The sequence below is a fragment of the Cebidichthys violaceus genome, unplaced genomic scaffold (assembly GCF_023349555.1).
Source record: "Cebidichthys violaceus isolate CVI_PGR_0920_01 unplaced genomic scaffold, fCebVio1.0.p SCAF_1, whole genome shotgun sequence".
Classification (NCBI taxonomy): Eukaryota; Metazoa; Chordata; class Actinopteri; order Perciformes; family Stichaeidae; genus Cebidichthys; species Cebidichthys violaceus.
The window spans coordinates 1,228,110-1,247,308 of NW_027176262.1; the positions used below are offsets into that span (position 1 = coordinate 1,228,110).

Consider the following 19,199-nt stretch of genomic DNA (forward strand, 5'->3'; position numbering starts at 1 on the left):
CTACTTTAACGAACTCCTCTTAGGGAATTAGAATCAGATCAACTTAGAATTTGGTCAGAACAATCTAAAGACCGTAGTGATTAAAAGCTATAAAAAGCTTGAAGTTTCATGGAATGTTGAGAACATAGTGTGGCGGCCATTTTACATGGTTCGCCAGCATCCATCAAGCTGTTGTAACTCGACTGTACTTTTTCAAAACTGTTCCAAACTTAACATGCTTGATGACTGTCAACATTTGAGACTTAAGACCTGACAAAATTACCTGGCTACGCCGCTGGTACCACAGGAAATAGAGTGTAACTTCTGCATGCAGTGTATGATGGTCACAGAACTGAATGGCCACATCATCCAGAGTCCTGCCAGTACCCTCGACATGCGTGAAGATGCAAGGGCCCGATCAATGCTGCATGCAACTTTAATTATTGTTGATACTTTGTTATTTATATTATGTCGAGCAGAGTACCTGAGGGGGCAAAAAATTGACATATCTTTAGTTCCTCCACCATCTTTAACTATTTCTTTATATATCTCTTTTTAATGAACATTTTCTAAATACCAGTCATCAACCGATCATCAATTAGAGAATCACATGTTGTAACCTTTAATGTTGACGTTGCTCTGCTGCTGCTGTCTGACTTGAAATGTCTATAAGAAGCAGAGTTACAGCTCAGTGAAGAGGGACTCAGTCAGTCCTTCACACAAGTTGATGAACTGTTTGTAGCTTCTTGCTTATGTTGACTGTAAAGAAGAGAGTGGTGTTAAGTTTGAGATGTTTGTCACTAAAGATTCCTCTCTAGTTTGTTGACAGTAAGTGGACTGTTTGTTGGTGCTTTAACTAAACTCTGTCATACATGTCAAAATGTTAACTAGTTGTACACTTACAACAAACAAAATGTGACATTATTATTATACTTACTTTTGTTCCTGTGCAAAGTGATGAAGTACTTTAAAACAAAAGGATTAATCATGATTAACTCTACATATGTTTCTTATTTCACACTTAGTGGCTACTTTGACACTGGGTTGTTTAAATACTTATATTTTGTGTTTATTTTGTCTTTATACGCATTAATTATTTGTTCTAATCTTCTGCTGATTGTGGTTATCTGTATGAACAGAAGCTTACATGAACCTATGTACCTTTTTCTCTGCAGCCTGTTTGTAAATGAACTGGTTGGTAGTACAGGGTTGTTTCCATTCCTTCTGGTTCAGATCCTCTCTGACAATCACACTGTTTCTGCTCCACTTTGTTTCCTGCAGATTTTCTGTTTGTATACATATGGCAATGTACAGTTTTATAACTTAGCCGTCATGTCTTATGACCGATATCTTGCTATCTGTCATCCTCTACATTATAACACACGTATGGCATTTAATAAGGCAGTCAGGCTTGTTGTTGTTATATGGGTTCCTCCTTTTTTTGGTGTTCTTGTTACAACTTGCTTGAGTGTTTCTTTACAGTTGTGTGGGAACATCATTAACAAAGTGTACTGTGACAACTACTCCATCATAAAACTGGCTTGCTTTGACACCACAGTAAATAATATCTTTGAACTCATTGCTGCTTCTCTCACAGTCTTTGGTTCTGGATCTCTAATTTCTTTCTCTTACGTGAGGATCCTTAAAGTTTGTTTCTCTGGTTGTAAACAGACCAGACAGAAAGCTGTCAGTACCTGCACACCTCACCTCGCTTCTCTGCTCAACTTCGCTTTTGGTGTTTTCTTTGAAATATTACAGAGCAGATTTGATATGAAAAATGTACCTAATATAGTGCGCATCTTTTTATCGTTGTACTGGCTGACATGTCAACCGCTCTTCAGTCCTGTAATGTACGGACTGAACATGTCCAAAATACGTAGCATGTGTAAAAGTCTGCTTTTAAGTTCAGTTAGGAAGTGTAGACCATGTGGCAGATTTGTTCAGCTTGAGTAACAAGAGAAAACAACTAGTGTGTGTGTGTGTGTGTGTGTGTGTGTGTGTGTATGTGTGTGTGTGTGTGTGTGTGTGTGTGTGTGTGTGTGTGTGGGGGAGGGAGATTTATCATGCAAGTGACTGTTGATGCAACCAGTGAGAGGTGATCTATTTCTGTCTATTCCTGTTTTATTTTCACATTGTTATGTTTTCATCTTCAATATGAAGTCAATTATCTAAAATTCTAAAGCCATAGCATTCTCTCACAATAATGTAATGGTTGAAATTAGACATTTTGAAAGTAATTTGAAATTGTCCAATGAGCATGAATTGGCTGATAAAGTTAATTTATTAAACTTTCATCATGAAAAGTAAAACTGAACACCACAAACACAGAATAAGTTCCAAATTGAATGTATTGCAACGGTTTTGTTTATATCTATACAAATTAAAATAAGGAAAGACTCTCTTTAACAGGAGAAAATGTCCAACTGTCCTCTTTCAGGACAGACAAACATTCAACAGCGGTCATCTTTGCAGAGTAGACAGCTGGAGCAGTAAGACAATAACAATATGGAGAAACAGAATAACAATATTTGGCAGATGTAGTAAATATTAAGTGTTTCATCAGTGAACTATTTTCCTGGACAACCTTCACACCATCTGGTCTATGAGCGACATTAATGTTTGGTGAATTATTTATTATCATCACTTTCAACAATCTTTTCTGGCGCTTTTCCAGGACAAGATTGTGGTGACATGAAGAAGCAGCTTAACCACAACAGTCTGGTTCAAAGTCTTCATTTGACTTTTGATGTCATGCTCCAACTTAACCAGCCATGGATCCAGACAAATCTGCAAATTATGTTTTATTTGCTCTGGTAGATTTGTCTAGTTTGTCTCCACTTTGGCCTGAGACGTACCGAGCCAATCACAACCATTCATCTAATATGGTTTCAGACCAAAACCATGAAGAGGAGCACCATTGAGGCATTGTCTAAAACAACCAAAATTGCTGCAGCTAATGTGAAACTTTCTGTTGAAGCCGCTGTCGCATCAGCATTCAACAGACTGGACGACATATTTTTGCAAAGAGAAGAACAATCATCTTTTATTTCTTAATCCAGTAAAATATATTTGGCGGTGGGGTTCTGGTCTGGTAAACCCATAAAAAGCTGCAATGAAGACTGTTTCTTATAGCAAGTCTGTATAAGACAAAGACGAAGGAGACGATTATCGTTGCCTTGTGGTTTCTCTATTTTAAGGCCGTTTAGCAGGAGATGCATGGATGGTTGTTTGAGCAGGCTGTTGGTTGACAAACAGCACAGATAAAAATTGGATCCTTGCATTGAAAACAGTGAACTATGAAGACACGTGATATATATTGACGGGAATTTGCCATCAAGGAGATGAAGTCAGACCATTTTTTATGTAATACTAGCTACGCCGAATCACATATAGTTAGCAGCAGAGAGCATATAGGTTTGCAGGGTTGTGTTTAATCTAGCACAGTTTGAAAAAATGGTTATATGGTCTAGTTACACGTTAGTACACATGCTGCATAATTCTGACTCAACTGGAGAGATTTAAGAGACTTATTAGAGAAGCCTGATGACAACGAATTGCAGTAATCTAGTCTACACTGACCCTGACCTCAAAGCAACAGGACCTTCAAAACACTTAGTGTGTGCATTCATGTTGAGAACCTTCAGCATCTCAGACCAAATCATATCCTCCCCTGTGTCGGTGTAAGGCTTTTTGACTACCTCATTGAGTTCTACCAGAGAGACAGATACGGTTTTTCTGGAGCTTTATGGAACTTCAGGAGTTCTTCGTAGTTTTTATTCAACAGTCCAACAATATTCTTAGTGCACAAAAGCAGTTTTTCCTGCCCTACCGAAAGCAGGCTGGACCAAGCGATTACACTCGTCCTGAGACTTTTGATGGTTTACCAGAATCTCTTTGAGGCTAACCAAAAGTCCCTATCCGTAGTCTCCCGAACTCCTCCCACTCCCAGATGTTTCCTTTGGTGACCACAAAGCTGCTGTTCTTCTGGCTTTGTGGTGCCTTATTGTTGCTACAGGAGTCTTCTGGTCCACCAACCCTGAAAAGAGTCACTGCTTGTGTCCACCAGTAGGTTATTATGTAATCTACAGTCATTGGCTTTGATCATGGCCTACTTGGATTTTATGGACCAGCCTTCCTCTGCTTTGAAATATTCTTCTGGAGGTCTATCCAGCCCCCACTGGCCAAAGATCTGATGAAACCACAACACATTGTTGGTTTGGCCCTGCACATGGGCTTTGTAGACAATAAATAGAAAAAAATAACTCCAGCGATATCGATACCATTATTGACTCTGCTTCTTCCCCGGAGTCTTTGTGCTTTCTCGCCTCGCAGGGTTCCGTGGATCGTGGTTTTATCTGGACCCTGGTCTTGCCTCATGCCGTGGTCCAGTCATTTGACTTTTAATGTCATGCTCCAACTTAACCGGCCTTGGAACCCGACACATCTGCAAATTATGTTTTATTTGCTCGAGTAGATTCAACAACACATTGTTGGTTTTGACCTGCACATGGGCTTTGTAGACAATATGTAGAAAAAAATAACCCCATTTCAACATTTAAAAAATCAGGCACATCCTGCCTCAAAGCAATTTAGAGAAATTAGAGCCAGAGCCTTCAGTTATCAAGCTCCTCATCTGTGGAACCAGCTTCCCGTTTCAGTCCGGGGGTCAGACACCCTCATCACATGTAAGAGTAGACTTAAGACTTTCCTCTTTGATAACGCTTATAGTTAGGGCTGGCTCAAGTTTATAGTTAGGGATGGTTCAGGTTTATAGTTAGGGCTGGTTCAAATTTATAGTTAGGGCTGGCTCTGGTTTATAGTTAGTAAACCTGAGCATCTAGAGTTCAGTTCCCCTCTGGATCCCCTTCCTCTAGAGTGCAGTCCCCCTGATCTCCAGTATCCACAGTCTCTAGAGTTCTGTTCTCCTGACCCCCAGGCTCTAGACTTCCGTCCTCCCGACCCCCAGGCTCTAGAGTTCCGTCCTCCCGATCCACTTCCTCTAGAGCCCAGTTCCGCACCCGTGTCCGGAGCCCTGTGGCCGACTGATTCCAACCGTCCCTCCTCTGGACTCCCTCCACCAACCCGGCTGTGGACTCTGACTCTCGGCCTCGGAGGAGTTCTAACCCTCCTCCGGGCCCCTACCGTTCAGATTCGGTCAGTATGCTCTTGAGAACTTGGCAGTGAAAAGTTACTCAAAGATCAAAAAGTTATCGAAATATGTATCCGTGGCGTGTCGGCAAAAAAACACCATTCGCCATGAAAAAGGAAGTTATTGTAACTCGGCCGTACATTGTCTAATCTGCTCCAAATTTTTCATATGTCATAACATCCTGACCCTGAACAATCTCTATGACAATTTAAAATCATAGTAATAGCGCCACCTAGTGGCAACTGGAAGTTTTATGTGTTGTACTTTGACATCCTGCTCCACACAGATTAATCAGATCCCTCTCAAATGTTGTCAGAAAAGTCTTAAGACCTTGATAATGCTTCATTGTGTAGTTTGTAAGAAGTTGTTGAAGGGCGGCGACGTGGCGGCTCCGCGAATTTCGATCCTTCGCCATGAACAGATGTAACTCAACTCCACATCATCAGATCTTTACCAGATTTCACATGTTTGATTAGACTCCAGTCCTGAAGACATCTGCAGGCTAATTTTGACACATAGTCATAGCGCCACCTACTGGCAACAGTAAGTTAGAGTCTTTATACTTTGGCTTGTTTCTCTTAGTAGGTAAATCAGATCAACATCAAATTAGTTCCACACAAATGTAAGAAGTTCATAATGCCAGTTCATGAAGCTTTTGATGTTTCGGCGAACGCCGTTGCCGTGGCGACGCAGTCTTTGCCGTAAAAAACTACGGTATTTTTGAGAGGCTAAAAATGCTTGAAACATACGAAAACTTGGCACACAGATTTAAAGCCAAAAATGTAGTTATATAATTTTATTTTATTCGTTAAGAGTGGCAAATCGTCTCAATAGCGCCCCCTGCACAATTTTGACAAAGCCGCCCTCGCAGTATGTTTCACATAGATTTACAAAATTTGGTAGGCACATGCATCACATGTGGACATGAATAAAAGTCTCTTGGGGCCATGCCCTAAAACCATTCGGAAGTCGGCCATTTTTAATTTTGTGTGAAAATTTTGTGTGTTTTTTTTGTCATTTCCAGGCACTCTACTTTAACGAACTCCTCTTAGGGAATTAGAATCAGATCAACTTAGAATTTGGTCAGAACAATCTAAAGACCTTTGTGATTGAAAACTATAGAAACCTTGAGGTTCCATGGAATGTTGAGAACATGGTGTGGCGGCCATTTTACATGGTTCGCCAGCATCCATCAAGCTGTTGTAACTCGACTGTACTTTTTCAAAACTGTTCCAAACTTGACATGCTTGATGACTGTCATGGCTTTAGAACTTCTGCATGCCAATATTAGCTCATAGCGCCACCTTCTGGCAACCATGGCAGTAAACAGGATTCTAAAATTACAGCCGTCCAAACAATGAACTTATTAAATATTCCTGGCCACACCACCAGAAAATAAGACTTCTCTGATCTAAATATGTGCAAAGTGAGATGTTTGGAGAACGTTTGACCATTTCTCCTCAACTGTTCCCGCTTTGACTCACTCAGCAATGATTGTCAGAGCTACCTGCACAAACAAACAGTCGGTTTTGAGACCTGCATTTACTTTGACAGTCTGTTATGTTACACTAAAGCGCATTCACAAACAATGATCTTTTTGTCAATCTTTACAGGCTTAGATTTAGGATTGTATTTGGAGAAACATTCAAAACATTCAAGTCTTAAGACCTGACAAAATTACCTGGCTACGCCGCTGGTACCACAGGAAATAGCGTCTAACTTGTGCATGCAGTGTATGATGGTCACAGAACTGAATGGCCACATCATCCAGAGTCCTGCCAGTACCCTCGACATGCGTCAAGATGCAAGGGCCCGATCAATGTTGCTTGCAGCTTTAATTATTGTTGATACTTTGTTATTTATATTATGTCGAGCAGAGTACCTGAGGGGGCAAAAAAGTGACATATCTTTAGTTCCTCCACCATCTTTAACTATTTCTTTATATATCTCTTTTTAATGAACATTTTCTAAATACCAGTCATCAACCGATCATCAATTAGAGAATCACATGTTGTAACCCTTAATGTTGACGTTGTTCTGCTGCTGCTGTCTGACTTGAAATGTCTATAAGAAGCAGAGTTACAGCTCAGTAAAGAGGGACTCAGTCAGTCCTTCACACAAGTAGATGAACTGTTTGTAGCTTCTTGCTTATGTTGACTGTAAAGAAGAGAGTGGTGTTAAGTTTGAGATGTTTGTCACTAAAGATTCCAAACTAGTTTGTTGACAGTAAGTGGACTGTTTGTTGGTGCTTTAACTAAACTCTGTCATACATGTCAAAATGTTAACTAGTTGTACACTTACAACAAACAAAATGTGACATTAGTATTATACTTATTTTTGTTCCTGTGCAAAGTGATGAAGTACTTTAAAACAAAAGGATTAATCAGGATTAACTCTACATACGTTTCTTATTTCACACTTAGTGGCTACTTTGACACTGGGTTGTTTAAATACTTATATTTTGTGGTTATTTTGTATTTATACGTGTTAATTATTGGTTCCAATCTTCTGCTGATTGTGGTTATCTGTATGAACAGAAGCTTACATGAACCTATGTACCTTTTTCTCTGCAACCTGTCAGTTCAGTTAGGAGGGAGTCTGACTACAGCAGGTCAACAGATGAATGTTAGGATTACACTCTATTACGTTAGTGTTTGATAGATTTTAAATAACAGAATTTGGGAAAATTGTCCCAATTGTTTTCTTGATAATGAATGTCTTTACTTTCTATAGGTTGAATACATTTAGTAGTTAATATTTTAGCCCATTGTCCTGAACGAATGGAGAGTGTATTATGTTTTACAAAAACAAAAAGTAACATTTATTGGAATTAGTTTGTCTTATGAACAGTGTTACGACCGCTTTATGAAGCAAAAGGAAATCATGATAAACTCCACTCAGTTTTCATATTTCACACTTAGTGCCTACTTTGACACCGGGGGTTTTAAATACTTATATTTCGTGGTTATTTTGTCTTTATATATGTTAATTATTGGTTCCAATCTTCTGCTGATTGTGGTTATCTGTATGAACAGAAGCTTACATGAACCTATGTACCTTTTTCTCTGCAGCCTGTTTGTAAATGAACTGTATGGTAGTACAGGGTTGTTTCCATTCCTTCTGCTTCAGATCCTCTCTGACAATCACACTGTTTCTGCTCCACTTTGTTTCCTGCAGATTTTCTGTTTGTATACATATGGCAATGTACAGTTTTATAACTTAGCCATCATGTCTTATGACCGATATCTTGCTATCTGTCATCCTCTACATTATAACACACGTATGGCATTTAATAAGGCAGTCAGGCTTATTGTTGTTATATGGGTTCCTCCTTTTTTTGGTGTTCTTGTTACAACTTGCTTGAGTGTTTCTTTACAGTTGTGTGGGAACATCATTAACAAAGTGTACTGTAACAACTACTCCATCATAAAACTGGCTTGCTTAGACACCACAGTAAATAATATCTTTGAACTCATTGTTGCTTCTCTCACAGTCTTTGGTTCTGGATCTCTAATATTTTACTCCTACATGAGGATCCTTAAAGTTTGTTTCTCTGGTTGTAAACAGACAAGACAGAAAGCTGTCAGTACCTGCACACCTCACCTCGCTTCTCTGCTCAACTTCGCTTTTGGTGTATTCTTTGAAATATTACAGAGCAGATTTGATATGAAAAATGTACATAATATAGTGCGCATCTTTTTATCGTTGTACTGGCTGACATGTCAACCGCTCTTCAGTCCTGTAATGTACGGACTGAACATGTCCAAAATACGTAGCATGTGTAAAAGTCTGCTTTTAAGTTCAGTTAGGAAGTGTAGACCATGTGGCAGATTTGTTCAGCTTGAGTAACAAGAGAAAACAATAAATGTAAGTCTTTGGCTGACTAGTGTGTGTGTGTGTGTGTGTGTGTGTGTGTGTGTGTGTGTGTGTGTGCGTGTGCGTGTGTGTGTGTGTAGGAGATTTATCATGCAAGTGACTGTTGATGCAACCAGTGAGAGGTGATCTATTTCTGTCTATTCCTGTTTTATTTTCACATTGTTATGTTTTCATCTTCGATATGAAGTCAATTATCTAAAATTCTCAAGCCATAGCATTCTCTCACAATAATGTAATGGTTGAAATTAGACATTTTGAAAGTAATTTGAAATTGTCCAATGAGCATGAATTAGCTGATAAAGTTAATTTATTCAACTTTCATCATGAAAAGTAAAACTGAACTCAACAAACACAGAATAAGTTCCAAATTGAATGTATTGCAACGGTTTTGTTTATATCTATACAAATTAAAATAAGGAAAGACTCTCTTTAACAGGAGAAAATGTCCAACTGTCCTCTTTCAGGACAGACAAACATTCAACAGCGGTCGTCTTTGCAGAGTAGACAGCTGGAGCAGTAAGACAATAACAATATGGAGAAACAGAATAACAATATTTGGCAGATGTAGTAAATATTAAGTGTTTCATCAGTGAACTATTTTCCTGGACAGCCTTCACACCATCTGGTCTATGAGCGACATTAATGTTTGGTGAATTATTTATTATCATCACTTTCAACAATATTTTCTGGCGCTTTTCCAGGACAAGATTGTGGTGACATGAAGAAGCAGCTTAACCACAACAGTCTGGTTCAAAGTCTTCATTTGACTTTTGATGTCATGCTCCAACTTAACCAGCCTTGGAACCAGAAAAATCTGCAAATTATGTTTTATTTGCTCTGGTAGATTTGTCTAGTTTGTCTCCACTTTGGCCTGTGACGTACCGGGCCAATCACAACCATTCATCTAATATGGTTTCAGACCAAAACCGTGAAGAGGAGCACCATTGAGGCATTGTCTAAAACAGTGATTCTCAAATGATGGGTTGCGACCCACTTTTGGGTCGCGGACCCGTTTTCAGTGGGTCACGGACCTTTGCCTGAATAAAAAAATAAAAATCCTATGCTTTTATTTCGAAGGGGATTTTTAATGCAGCGGAGTTATTCACACTCCTTAACAGTATATGGCGTTAATGCCTTGTAATGCTAATAGACACCCATTTCACAGTATAGAAGAACACCCACACAGTTTGTTTTCATGCTAATTGAGCGAAATGCAAGTACATCACCGACTAATGAGAAATGGATTTGCACCATCTTTTCATTAAGTACATTTGAGACGTTGAAAATTTGGTTCGCGTCTTGTCATTAAGAATTTATGGTGGGTCCCGCAGCCAGACAGTTGAGAATCACTGGTCTAAAACAACCAAAATTGCTGCAGCTGATGTGAAACTTTCTGTTGAAGCCGCTGTTGCTTCAGCATTCAACAGACTGGACGACATGTTTTTGCAAAGAGAAGAACAATCATCTTTTATTTCTGAATGCAGTAAAATATATTTGGCGGCGGGGTTCTGGTCCGGGAGCTTTCGAGAGCACAACTTTCATGTGCATACATGGAAAGACCAAAGCAGTTAGAGCAGCAGCAAAGACCCTCAAAACGGTCGTACCAAGCAGCCCTCCATGGCATCTGAAGGAGGGGCTAGCTGAATGACTTAGTGGACAATTAGACTAATACCCAGATTGCTAGATGAGGTAACATAGCCAGTGAGTTAAATAAACAGAGCCCAGCAGATATACCAAAACATGTATTGTGGTAACCAGCGATTCAAAGGGCACTCATAGCTTTTTGAGCTTCAGGGCTGGAGGTCATGCTCATAAGCAGTTGATGACCATCGGCTCATAGCCTTGAACGTGAATACAAGAGCTATTAATGCTGCAGTTTTCTTATGTGAGGAGTGCATTGCTCAAAGGGTGGGCAGAGGAGGCGAAGGCTGTAATGATTGCCAGAAGTCTGCCTGCTATGTACAGCAAATGTGAATGGGGAACCTGTGGGTTACGTTCCTTCACCCATATAAAGTAATGTAATCTTATCAGTTGCCAGTATTTATGACACAGGATATAAATAGGATCTGTTATTGTTATTGGTGTAATTGTGTTTACCGGTGTTTTTGTATAAATTGTGTCGGGGGGAAGTGACGCGAGGGAAGATTGTGAACGCACACTGGAGGAAGCGAGCTCCGTTCAGTGGACTCAGGAGAGCACTGTTTGCCGGCGATTGCTCAGCCACGGATCCGAAGCAAGCTTTAAGGGATTAACAGGCTGGAGTCTTTGCTGGGAACGGCACAGAGGGCCACCATCGGGACGAGCTGTGGTGAGGTAGCGCGGGTTCGGTGGATACAGGGACCGCGGCGTCTCGCCACGCATCCGCCTGTTATTGACTTTGCCTCGGGGGATTGTTTTTTGTCATCGGACTATTTTTCGTTACTTAAGGAACTTACTGAACTAATGGGACACGGGGTTTGGGGTGATCGTTTGTGAATGTTTAGTTTATTGTGCCAAAGTACGGCGGGAGCATCACGGTTATTTTTGGTTTTGTATTTTGTATGCCGAGTGAATTTTGAGTTATATTAATATATTGTTTTACATTTACCTGGGAGTGTGGTTTCTTTGGTGTCTGGTGTGGTCTATTCTTATAGGGAATAATAGGTTAATAATAATAATACCAGGTTATTCAGGCAGATATAGACTCTGTAAACCAACCAATTCAGATCCGCCCGTGTCCTTAATTTTAGCGTTTGTACTTTTCCCTTTTTTGGTTTATGTAATTAGGTGAATTGTTACAAGGCAACAAGCAAACCGAACTCGGGACATGGGTTTTCCTTCCTCCGGGGCAAACAGAGGCTCTCGTTGAGGTCGGCTTCTCAGATTAAACCCATAAAAAGCTGCAATGAAGACTGTTTCTTATAGCAAGTCTGTATAAGACAAAGACGAAGGAGACGATTATCGTTGCCTTGTGGTTTCTCTATTTTAAGGCCGTTTAGCAGGAGATGCATGGATGGTTGTTTGAGCAGGCTGTTGGTTGACAAACAGCACAGGTGAAAATTGGATTCTTGCTACAAGTCCCTTTTTGGAGGAATGATTGAAAACAGTGAACTATGAAGGCACATATGATATATATTGACGGGAATGTGCCATCAAGGAGATGAAGTCTGACCATTTTTTATGTAATACTAGCTACGCCAAATCGCATATAGTGAGCAGCAGAGAGCATATCGGTTTGCAGGGTTGTGTTTAATCTAGCACAGTTTGAAAAAATGGTTATATGGTCTAGTTACACGTTAGTACACATGCTGCAGAATTCTGGATCAATTGGAGAGATTTAAGAGACTTATTAGAGAAGCCTGATGACAACGACTTCCAGTGATCTAGTCACTGACCATGACCTCAAAGCAACAGGACCTTCAAAACACTTAGTGTGTGCATTCATGTCGAGAACCTTCAGCATATCAGACCAAATCATATCCTCCCCTGTGTCAGTGTAAGGCTTTTTGACTACCTCATTGAGCTCTACCAGAGAGACAGATAATGTTCCTTCACTGTTTTAATCCTGGAGACATGGAAGGTGGGATGAACTCTCATGGATGATGGCAGACGAAGACGGCCCGCAGCAGGATTGATGATTCGAGAAACAGGAAAGGGGCCCACGAAGCGAGGAGCCAATTTCTTGGATTCCATTCTTAGGGGAAGGTCCCGCGTAGACAGCCAGACACTTTGTCCCGGTGCATAACGGGGCGCAGGGACACAGCGTCTGTTGGCAGACCTTTGGTACCGGTCGGAAGAGCGCAAGAGTGTGGAGCAGGCCTGCCTCCAAGTGCGTTGGGACCGCTGGACGAAAGCCTGGACTGAGGGGACACTTGCCTCTTGTTCCTGCTCCGGGAAGAGTGGTGGCTGATATCCCCGGGCACACTGGAACGGTGAGGGCTCGGTGGATGAACTGGGGAGGGTGTTGTTGAGCATACTCGACTCACAAGAGCTGGTCAGACCAGGAGGAGGGGTTGCTGGAGGAGAGACAGCGTAAGGCTGTCTCCATCTCCTGATTCATCCGTTCAGCCTGCCCATTAGATTGGGGATGAAACCCTGATGAAAGACTGACCGTAGCCCCCAGCAGCCTGCAAAACTCTGACCAGAAGCGAGAGGTGAATTGTGGTCTCCGGTCGGAAACCACGTCAATGGGCAGAACATGCAGCCAGAAAACATTTTGCAGTAATATTTTAGCAGTCACTTTGGCAGTAGGTAACTTGGGTAGTGGAATGAGCAGAGCAGACTTGGAGAATCGTTCAATGACTGTGAGAATAACTGTGTTACCGTCAGAAGGGGGTAGGCCGGTTACAAAGTCCAAAGCAATGTGAGACCAGGGACGACTAGGAACTGGCAGAGGATGAAGAAGCCCAGAGGGAGGTTGGCGAGTGCTCTTATGCTGAGAACAGACCTGGCAAGCACCGATGAACCCCTTGGTGTCTTCCTCCATGGAAGACCACCAGAAACGCTGTCTGAGCAGTGCTAGTGTGCGTCTGATCCCAGGATGGCAAGCTAGGCGGGAAGAGTGGCCCCACTGGAGGATCTGTGGATGGAGATTGACAGGGACAAACAAAGGGTTATCAGGACAAGCACTGGGGGCAGGGTGTTCGTCATGGGAGCGCTTTACCTTGTCCTCCACCTCCCAGGTTACCATACCAATAACGCACTCAGGGCAAAGGATACCTTCAGGATGGGAAGGAGAGCTCTCTCGCTGGAACTGACGAGACAAGGCGTCAGGCTTGACATTCTTTGAACCTGGTCTGTATGAGAGTGAAAACTCAAAACGGTTAAAAAAAAGAGCCCACCTAGCTTGACGAGAGTTCAGTCGCTTGGCCGAACGGATGTATTCCAGATTCTTGTGATTCGTCCAGACCACAAACGGCTGCTCCGCCCCCTCTAACCAGTGTCTCTACTCCTCCAATGCCAGTTTGACCGCCAACAGCTCCCGGTTCCCAATGTCATAATTCCACTCCGCGGGGGACAGCTTCTGGGAGAAGAAGGCACATGGGTGAACCTTTTGGTCCTCAGGTAAGAGGTAAGCATTGCAGAGATCGAGTTTGGAAAAAATGGTAGCACCTTGTAACAGCTCAAAGGCGGAGGCAATAAGTGGAAGGTACCTATTTTTTACAGAAATGTTATTGAGTCCTCTGTAGTCAATGCAAGGATGCAGGGATTTGTCCTTCTGTCCAACAAAGAAAAACTCTGCTCCAGCTGGAGATGAAGATGGTCGAATGATTCCTGTAGCCAATGAGTCATTAATATATTTCTCCATAGTTTTCGTCTCAGGAGCAGATAGGGAAAAAAGTCTAACCTCTGGGAGGAGATGTACCCGGGAGGAGGTCAATGGCACAGTCATGCGGCCGATGTGGCAGCAACGAGGTGGCCCAAGCTTTGTTAAAAACCTCTGGAAACTCAGAAGAGATGGGCAGACTAAGGGCAGACGATGAGGCAGATCTTAGACAGACAGCATGACAATGAACACTCCACTGTATTACAGTTCCTGACGCCCAGTCAATGTGTGGATTGTGTCTCCTAAGCCACGGATAGCCCAAAATGACCGGCCCCTACTAGAGAGCTGTGCTCCCTAAATTCAGGATTACTTGTGGTTTCTAGAGTCTTAAAAAGTAGGATGGGAGCCAGAGCCTTCAGTTATCAAGCTCCTCATCTGTGGAACCAGCTTCCTGTTTCAGTCTGGGGGTCAGACACCCTCATCACATGTAAGAGTAGACTTAAGACTTTCCTCTTTGATAACGCTTATTGTTAGGGCTGGCTCAAGTTTATAGTTAGGGAGGGTTCAAGTTTATAGTTAGGGCTGGTTCAGGTTTATAGTTAGGGCTGGCTCAGGTTTATAGTGAGTAAACCTGAGCTTCTAGACTTCCCCTCCGGATCCCCGTCCTCTAGAGTGCAGTCCCCCTGATCTCCAGTGTTCCCAGTCTCTAGAGTTCCGTCCTCCTGAGCCCCAGGCTCTAGACTTCCGTCCTCCCGATCCCCAGTCCCTAGAGTTCCGTCCTCCCAATCCCCAGCCTCTAGAGCCCAGTTCCCCGTCTCATCCCAAGTCCGGCCGTCCGCCGGAGCGCCGGAGCACCCGAGCACCTGTGTCCGGAGCCCTCCTGCCTGTTCCCCGGAGCCCTGTGGCCGGTTGATTCCAGCCATCCCTCCTCCGGATCCCCTACACCAACCCAACTGTGGACTCTGACTCTCGGCCTCGGAGGAGTTCCTGTTAGTCACCCACCTCATCAGCTCTATCACTCCCACCTGCTCACTCTGCTGCACTTACTATATAAACCCCTGCTTCTCAGTCACTCTTTGTCAGGTCATTGTCATATCTACTCGCTCGTTTTGCTCGTTTTGTTCCCGGTTTCCCCGTCTGCCTACTCTGCTGGATTTCCTCCCCTCGTGTCTTGTCTTGTCGTGGATTCCCAGTTGTATTCCGGTAACGATTCCTATTTTTGTTCAGTTATCATTAAAACCTGTTTTCTCACTGAATCTCCATATGTCTGCATTTGAGTCCTCAACCACACCCCATGACAGATATAGTAACATTTATTATTTGGGTTTAAATGAGTCCGGATGGTCTGCATATATGCAGGTTTAAGCGATGCAAGTTATAACTAAAAGAACAATATGCTAAATTTCCACAACAGTGATCAGTGTATCATATGAAGTCTTCCAGAAGTCTGGGTTTATAGCAGCATAACTAGTGGCTAGTCCAGCCCTAACTATAAACCTGAACCAGCCCAAACTGTAAACCTGAGCCAGCCCTAACTATAAACCTGAGCCAGCCTTAACTATAAACCTGAACCAGCCCTAACTATAAACCTCAGCCTGTTAGGCTTTCCTGTGTGTGTGTGTGTGTGTGTGTGTGTGTGTGTGTGTGTGTGTGTGTGTGTGTGTGTGTGTGTGTGTGTGTGTGTGTGTGTGTGTGTGGTTTGTTGTTGAGGGCCATGTGCTTATGTTTTGTTTTTGTCAGCCTACAGTTTTCATCCCCGAGTTCCGCCCTCTACCACGCCCCTCTCCTTGGGCTCAGCTGTGGGTGATTCTGATGATCACTCCCAGCTGACTTAAACACCCCAGCTTTCAGCCTCTCTGGCTGTCATGTGCTCTCCTGCCACATTGAGTCGAGCCCCGGGTATTCACCAGCGCGAATAGGCCGATCTGCGTAGTACCATGGAGTACACCGATCAACGTCCTGTTTTGTTCCCTGTCCAGACCGTTTCCAGGTGTGAGTTCGGTGGAGATTCCCTCCCGACTCCGGAGAAGCTTCGGTTTGCTGGACACGGTGCTGTAGTTTTTTGTTTATGTTTTCTGTTTGAACTTTCATTTAAAATAAAGTCCTTGGTTGGATTAAACCTGCTGTGCAAGTGTGCGTTTGGGTCCACCTACTACACCTCATAACACAGCCAGCCCTAGCCATGAACCTGAACCAGCCCTAACTATAAACCTCAGACAGCCCTAACTATGAACCTGAGCCAGCCTTAACTATGAATTTGAACCAGCCGTAACTATAAAACTGAACCAGCCGTAACTATAAACCTGAGTCAGCCTTATAAACCTGAGCCAGTCCTAACTATAAACCTGAGCCAGCCCTAACTATTATCCAGAGTCCCACTTCCAGCAGTGAGTTGCTCGCCCAGCATACCTGAACGACTACCGTCCACAGGTGTTAACCTCTGTGGTCGTTATGCACTTTGAGCAGCTGGTAAAGGACCACATCTGATCCTCGCTACCCACATCCCAAGACCCTCATCAGTTTGCCTTCCATTCCAACACATGAACTGATGAAGTCATAACCATCTGGACTACAGGAAGGGGAACTAAGTGAGAATGTGTTTTATTGATAACAGCCTCAACACCATCGTCTCCACCAGACTCAAGCTTACGCACATAGGACTTAACACTACTTTAGATTTCTTGACAGGCAGAAACCATTTTCCCCTGCATCCCTTTAATATTGCTCCAAATTTATACTCATACACAATCTTCTCTCTTACGTTATATATATATATATATATATATATATATATATATGTATATGTGTATATATATATACACACATATACATATATATATATATACATATATATATATATATATATATACACACATATACATATATATACATATACATATATATACACACATATACATATATATACATATATATATATATGTATATATATATATGTATACATATATATATATATATTGTATTTCTTATATGTTTTTATTAATGTTGATATTTTGTTATTTATATTATCTCGAGCAGAGTACCTGAGGGGGCAAAAAATTGACATATCTTTAGTTCCTCCACCGTCTTTAACTATTTCTTTATATATCTCTTTTTAATGAACATTTTCTAGATACCAGTCATCAACCGATCATCAATTAGAGAATACCATGTTGTAACCTTTAATGTTGACGTTGCTCTGCTGCTGCTGTCTGACTTGACATGTCTATAAGAAGCAGAGTTACAGCTCAGTAAAGAGGGACTCAGTCAGTCCTTCACACAAGGTGATGAACTGTTTGTAGCTTCTTGCTTATGTTGACTGTAAAGAAGAGAGTGGTGTTAAGTTTGAGATGTTTGTCACTAAAGATTTCAAACTAGTTTGTTGACAGTAAGTGGACTGTTTGTTGGTGCTTTAACTAAACTCTGTCATACATGTCAAAATGTTAACTAGTTGTACACTTACAACAAACAAAATGTGACATTTGTATTATACTTATTTTTGTTCCTGTGCAACGTGATGAAGTACTTTAAAACAAAAGGATTAATCAGGATTAACTCTACATACGTTTCTTATTTCACACTTAGTGGCTACTTTGACACTGGGTTGTTTAAATACTTATATTTTGTGGTTATTTTGTCTTTATATGTGTTAATTATTGGTTCCAATCTTCTGCTGATTGTGGTTATCTGTATGAACAGAAGCTTACATGAACCTATGTACCTTTTTCTCTGCAGCCTGTTTGTAAATGAACTGTATGGTAGTACAGGGTTATTTCCAATCCTTCTGGTTCAGATCCTCTCTGACATTCACACTGTTTCTGCTCCACTTTGTTTCCTGCAGATTTATTGTGTGTGTACTTATGGCAGCATCGAATTTTTAAACTTAGCCATCATGTCTTATGACCGATATCTTGCTATCTGTTGTCCTCTACATTTTAACACACATATGACCTACAAAAAGACAGCCATACTTATTGCTCTAACATGGTTATGCCCTTTCATTGGAATCGTTGTTTTGTTGTCATTATCTGTCCCTTTACAGCTGTGTGGGAACATCATTAACAAAGTCTACTGTGACAACTACTCTGTTGTCAAACTGGCCTGTTATGATACGACGGTCAATAACGTCTATGGACTGACTTACACAACTGTATTTCTTTGTATTGTTTCTTTAATTCTTTACTCTTACATGAAGATCCTCAGAGTTTGTTTCTCTGGTTGTAAACAGAGCAGACAGAAAGCTGTCAGTACCTGCACACCTCACCTCGCTTCTCTGCTCAACTTCTCCTTTGGGGCTTTCTTTGATATAATACAGAACAGATTTGATATAAAAAATGTATCTAATATAGTGGGCATCTTTTTATCATTCTACTGGCTGACATGTCAACCGCTCTTCAGTCCTGTAATGTACGGACTGAACATGTCCAAATTACGTAGCATGTGTAAAAGTCTGCTTTTAAGTTCAGTTAGGAAGTGTAGACCATGTGGCAGATTTGTTCAGCTTGAGTAACAAGAGAAAACAATAAATGTAAGTCTTTGGCTGACTAGTGTGTGTGTGTGTGTGTGTGTGTGTGTGTGTGTGTGTGCGTGTGCGTGTGTGTGTGTGTAGGACATTTATCATGCAAGTGACTGTTGATGCAACCAGTGAGAGGTGATCTATTTCTGTCTATTCCTGTTTTATTTTCACATTGTTATGTTTTCATCTTCAATATGAAGTCAATTATCTAAAATTCTCAAGCCATAGCATTCTCTCACAATAATGTAATGGTTGAAATTAGACATTTTGAAAGTAATTTGAAATTGTCCAATGAGCATGAATTAGCTGATAAAGTTAATTTATTCAACTTTCATTATGAAAAGTAAAACTGAAAACCACAAACACAGAATAAGTTCCAAATTGAATGTATTGCAACGGTTTTGTTTATATCTATACAAATTAAAATAAGGAAAGAC

At 41.5% G+C, this 19,199-nt stretch overlaps 3 protein-coding genes across 3 annotated transcripts; all 3 read left to right on the top strand.

Annotated features, from left to right (window-relative positions):
- The first annotated feature begins 966 nt into the window (after positions 1-966).
- LOC137889520 (olfactory receptor 8U3-like) lies at positions 967-6,180 on the top strand. Its single transcript, XM_068733446.1, has 3 exons — positions 967-1,887; positions 4,916-5,133; positions 6,153-6,180. Exons 1-3 carry the CDS (start codon positions 967-969, stop codon positions 6,178-6,180), a joined length of 1,167 nt encoding a protein of 388 aa, XP_068589547.1.
- Positions 6,181-8,011: 1,831 nt separating this feature from the next.
- LOC137889599 (olfactory receptor 6N1-like) lies at positions 8,012-8,977 on the top strand. The gene has a single exon (XM_068733570.1). The coding sequence runs from the start codon at positions 8,012-8,014 to the stop codon at positions 8,975-8,977; it is 966 nt and encodes a 321-aa protein (XP_068589671.1).
- Positions 8,978-17,763: 8,786 nt separating this feature from the next.
- Positions 17,764-18,756, top strand: LOC137889683 (olfactory receptor 11A1-like). The gene has a single exon (XM_068733691.1). The coding sequence runs from the start codon at positions 17,764-17,766 to the stop codon at positions 18,754-18,756; it is 993 nt and encodes a 330-aa protein (XP_068589792.1).
- The last annotated feature ends 443 nt before the right edge of the window (positions 18,757-19,199 follow it).

What these genes read in the sequence shown, in the direction of transcription:
- LOC137889520 (XM_068733446.1), top strand. Translation starts at nt 967, where the DNA reads ATGATTAACTCTACATATGTTTCTTATTTCACACTTAGTGGCTACTTT. An exon ending in AAAGTCTGCTTTTAAGTTCA is followed by an intron (nt 1,888 to 4,915) that starts GTTAGGAAGTGT and finishes CCTGACCCCCAG; the next exon opens with GCTCTAGACTTCCGTCCTCC. An exon ending in GCCCCTACCGTTCAGATTCG is followed by an intron (nt 5,134 to 6,152) that starts GTCAGTATGCTC and finishes TGTCATTTCCAG; the next exon opens with GCACTCTACTTTAACGAACT.
- LOC137889599 (XM_068733570.1), top strand. Translation starts at nt 8,012, where the DNA reads ATGATAAACTCCACTCAGTTTTCATATTTCACACTTAGTGCCTACTTT.
- LOC137889683 (XM_068733691.1), top strand. Translation starts at nt 17,764, where the DNA reads ATGAAGTACTTTAAAACAAAAGGATTAATCAGGATTAACTCTACATAC.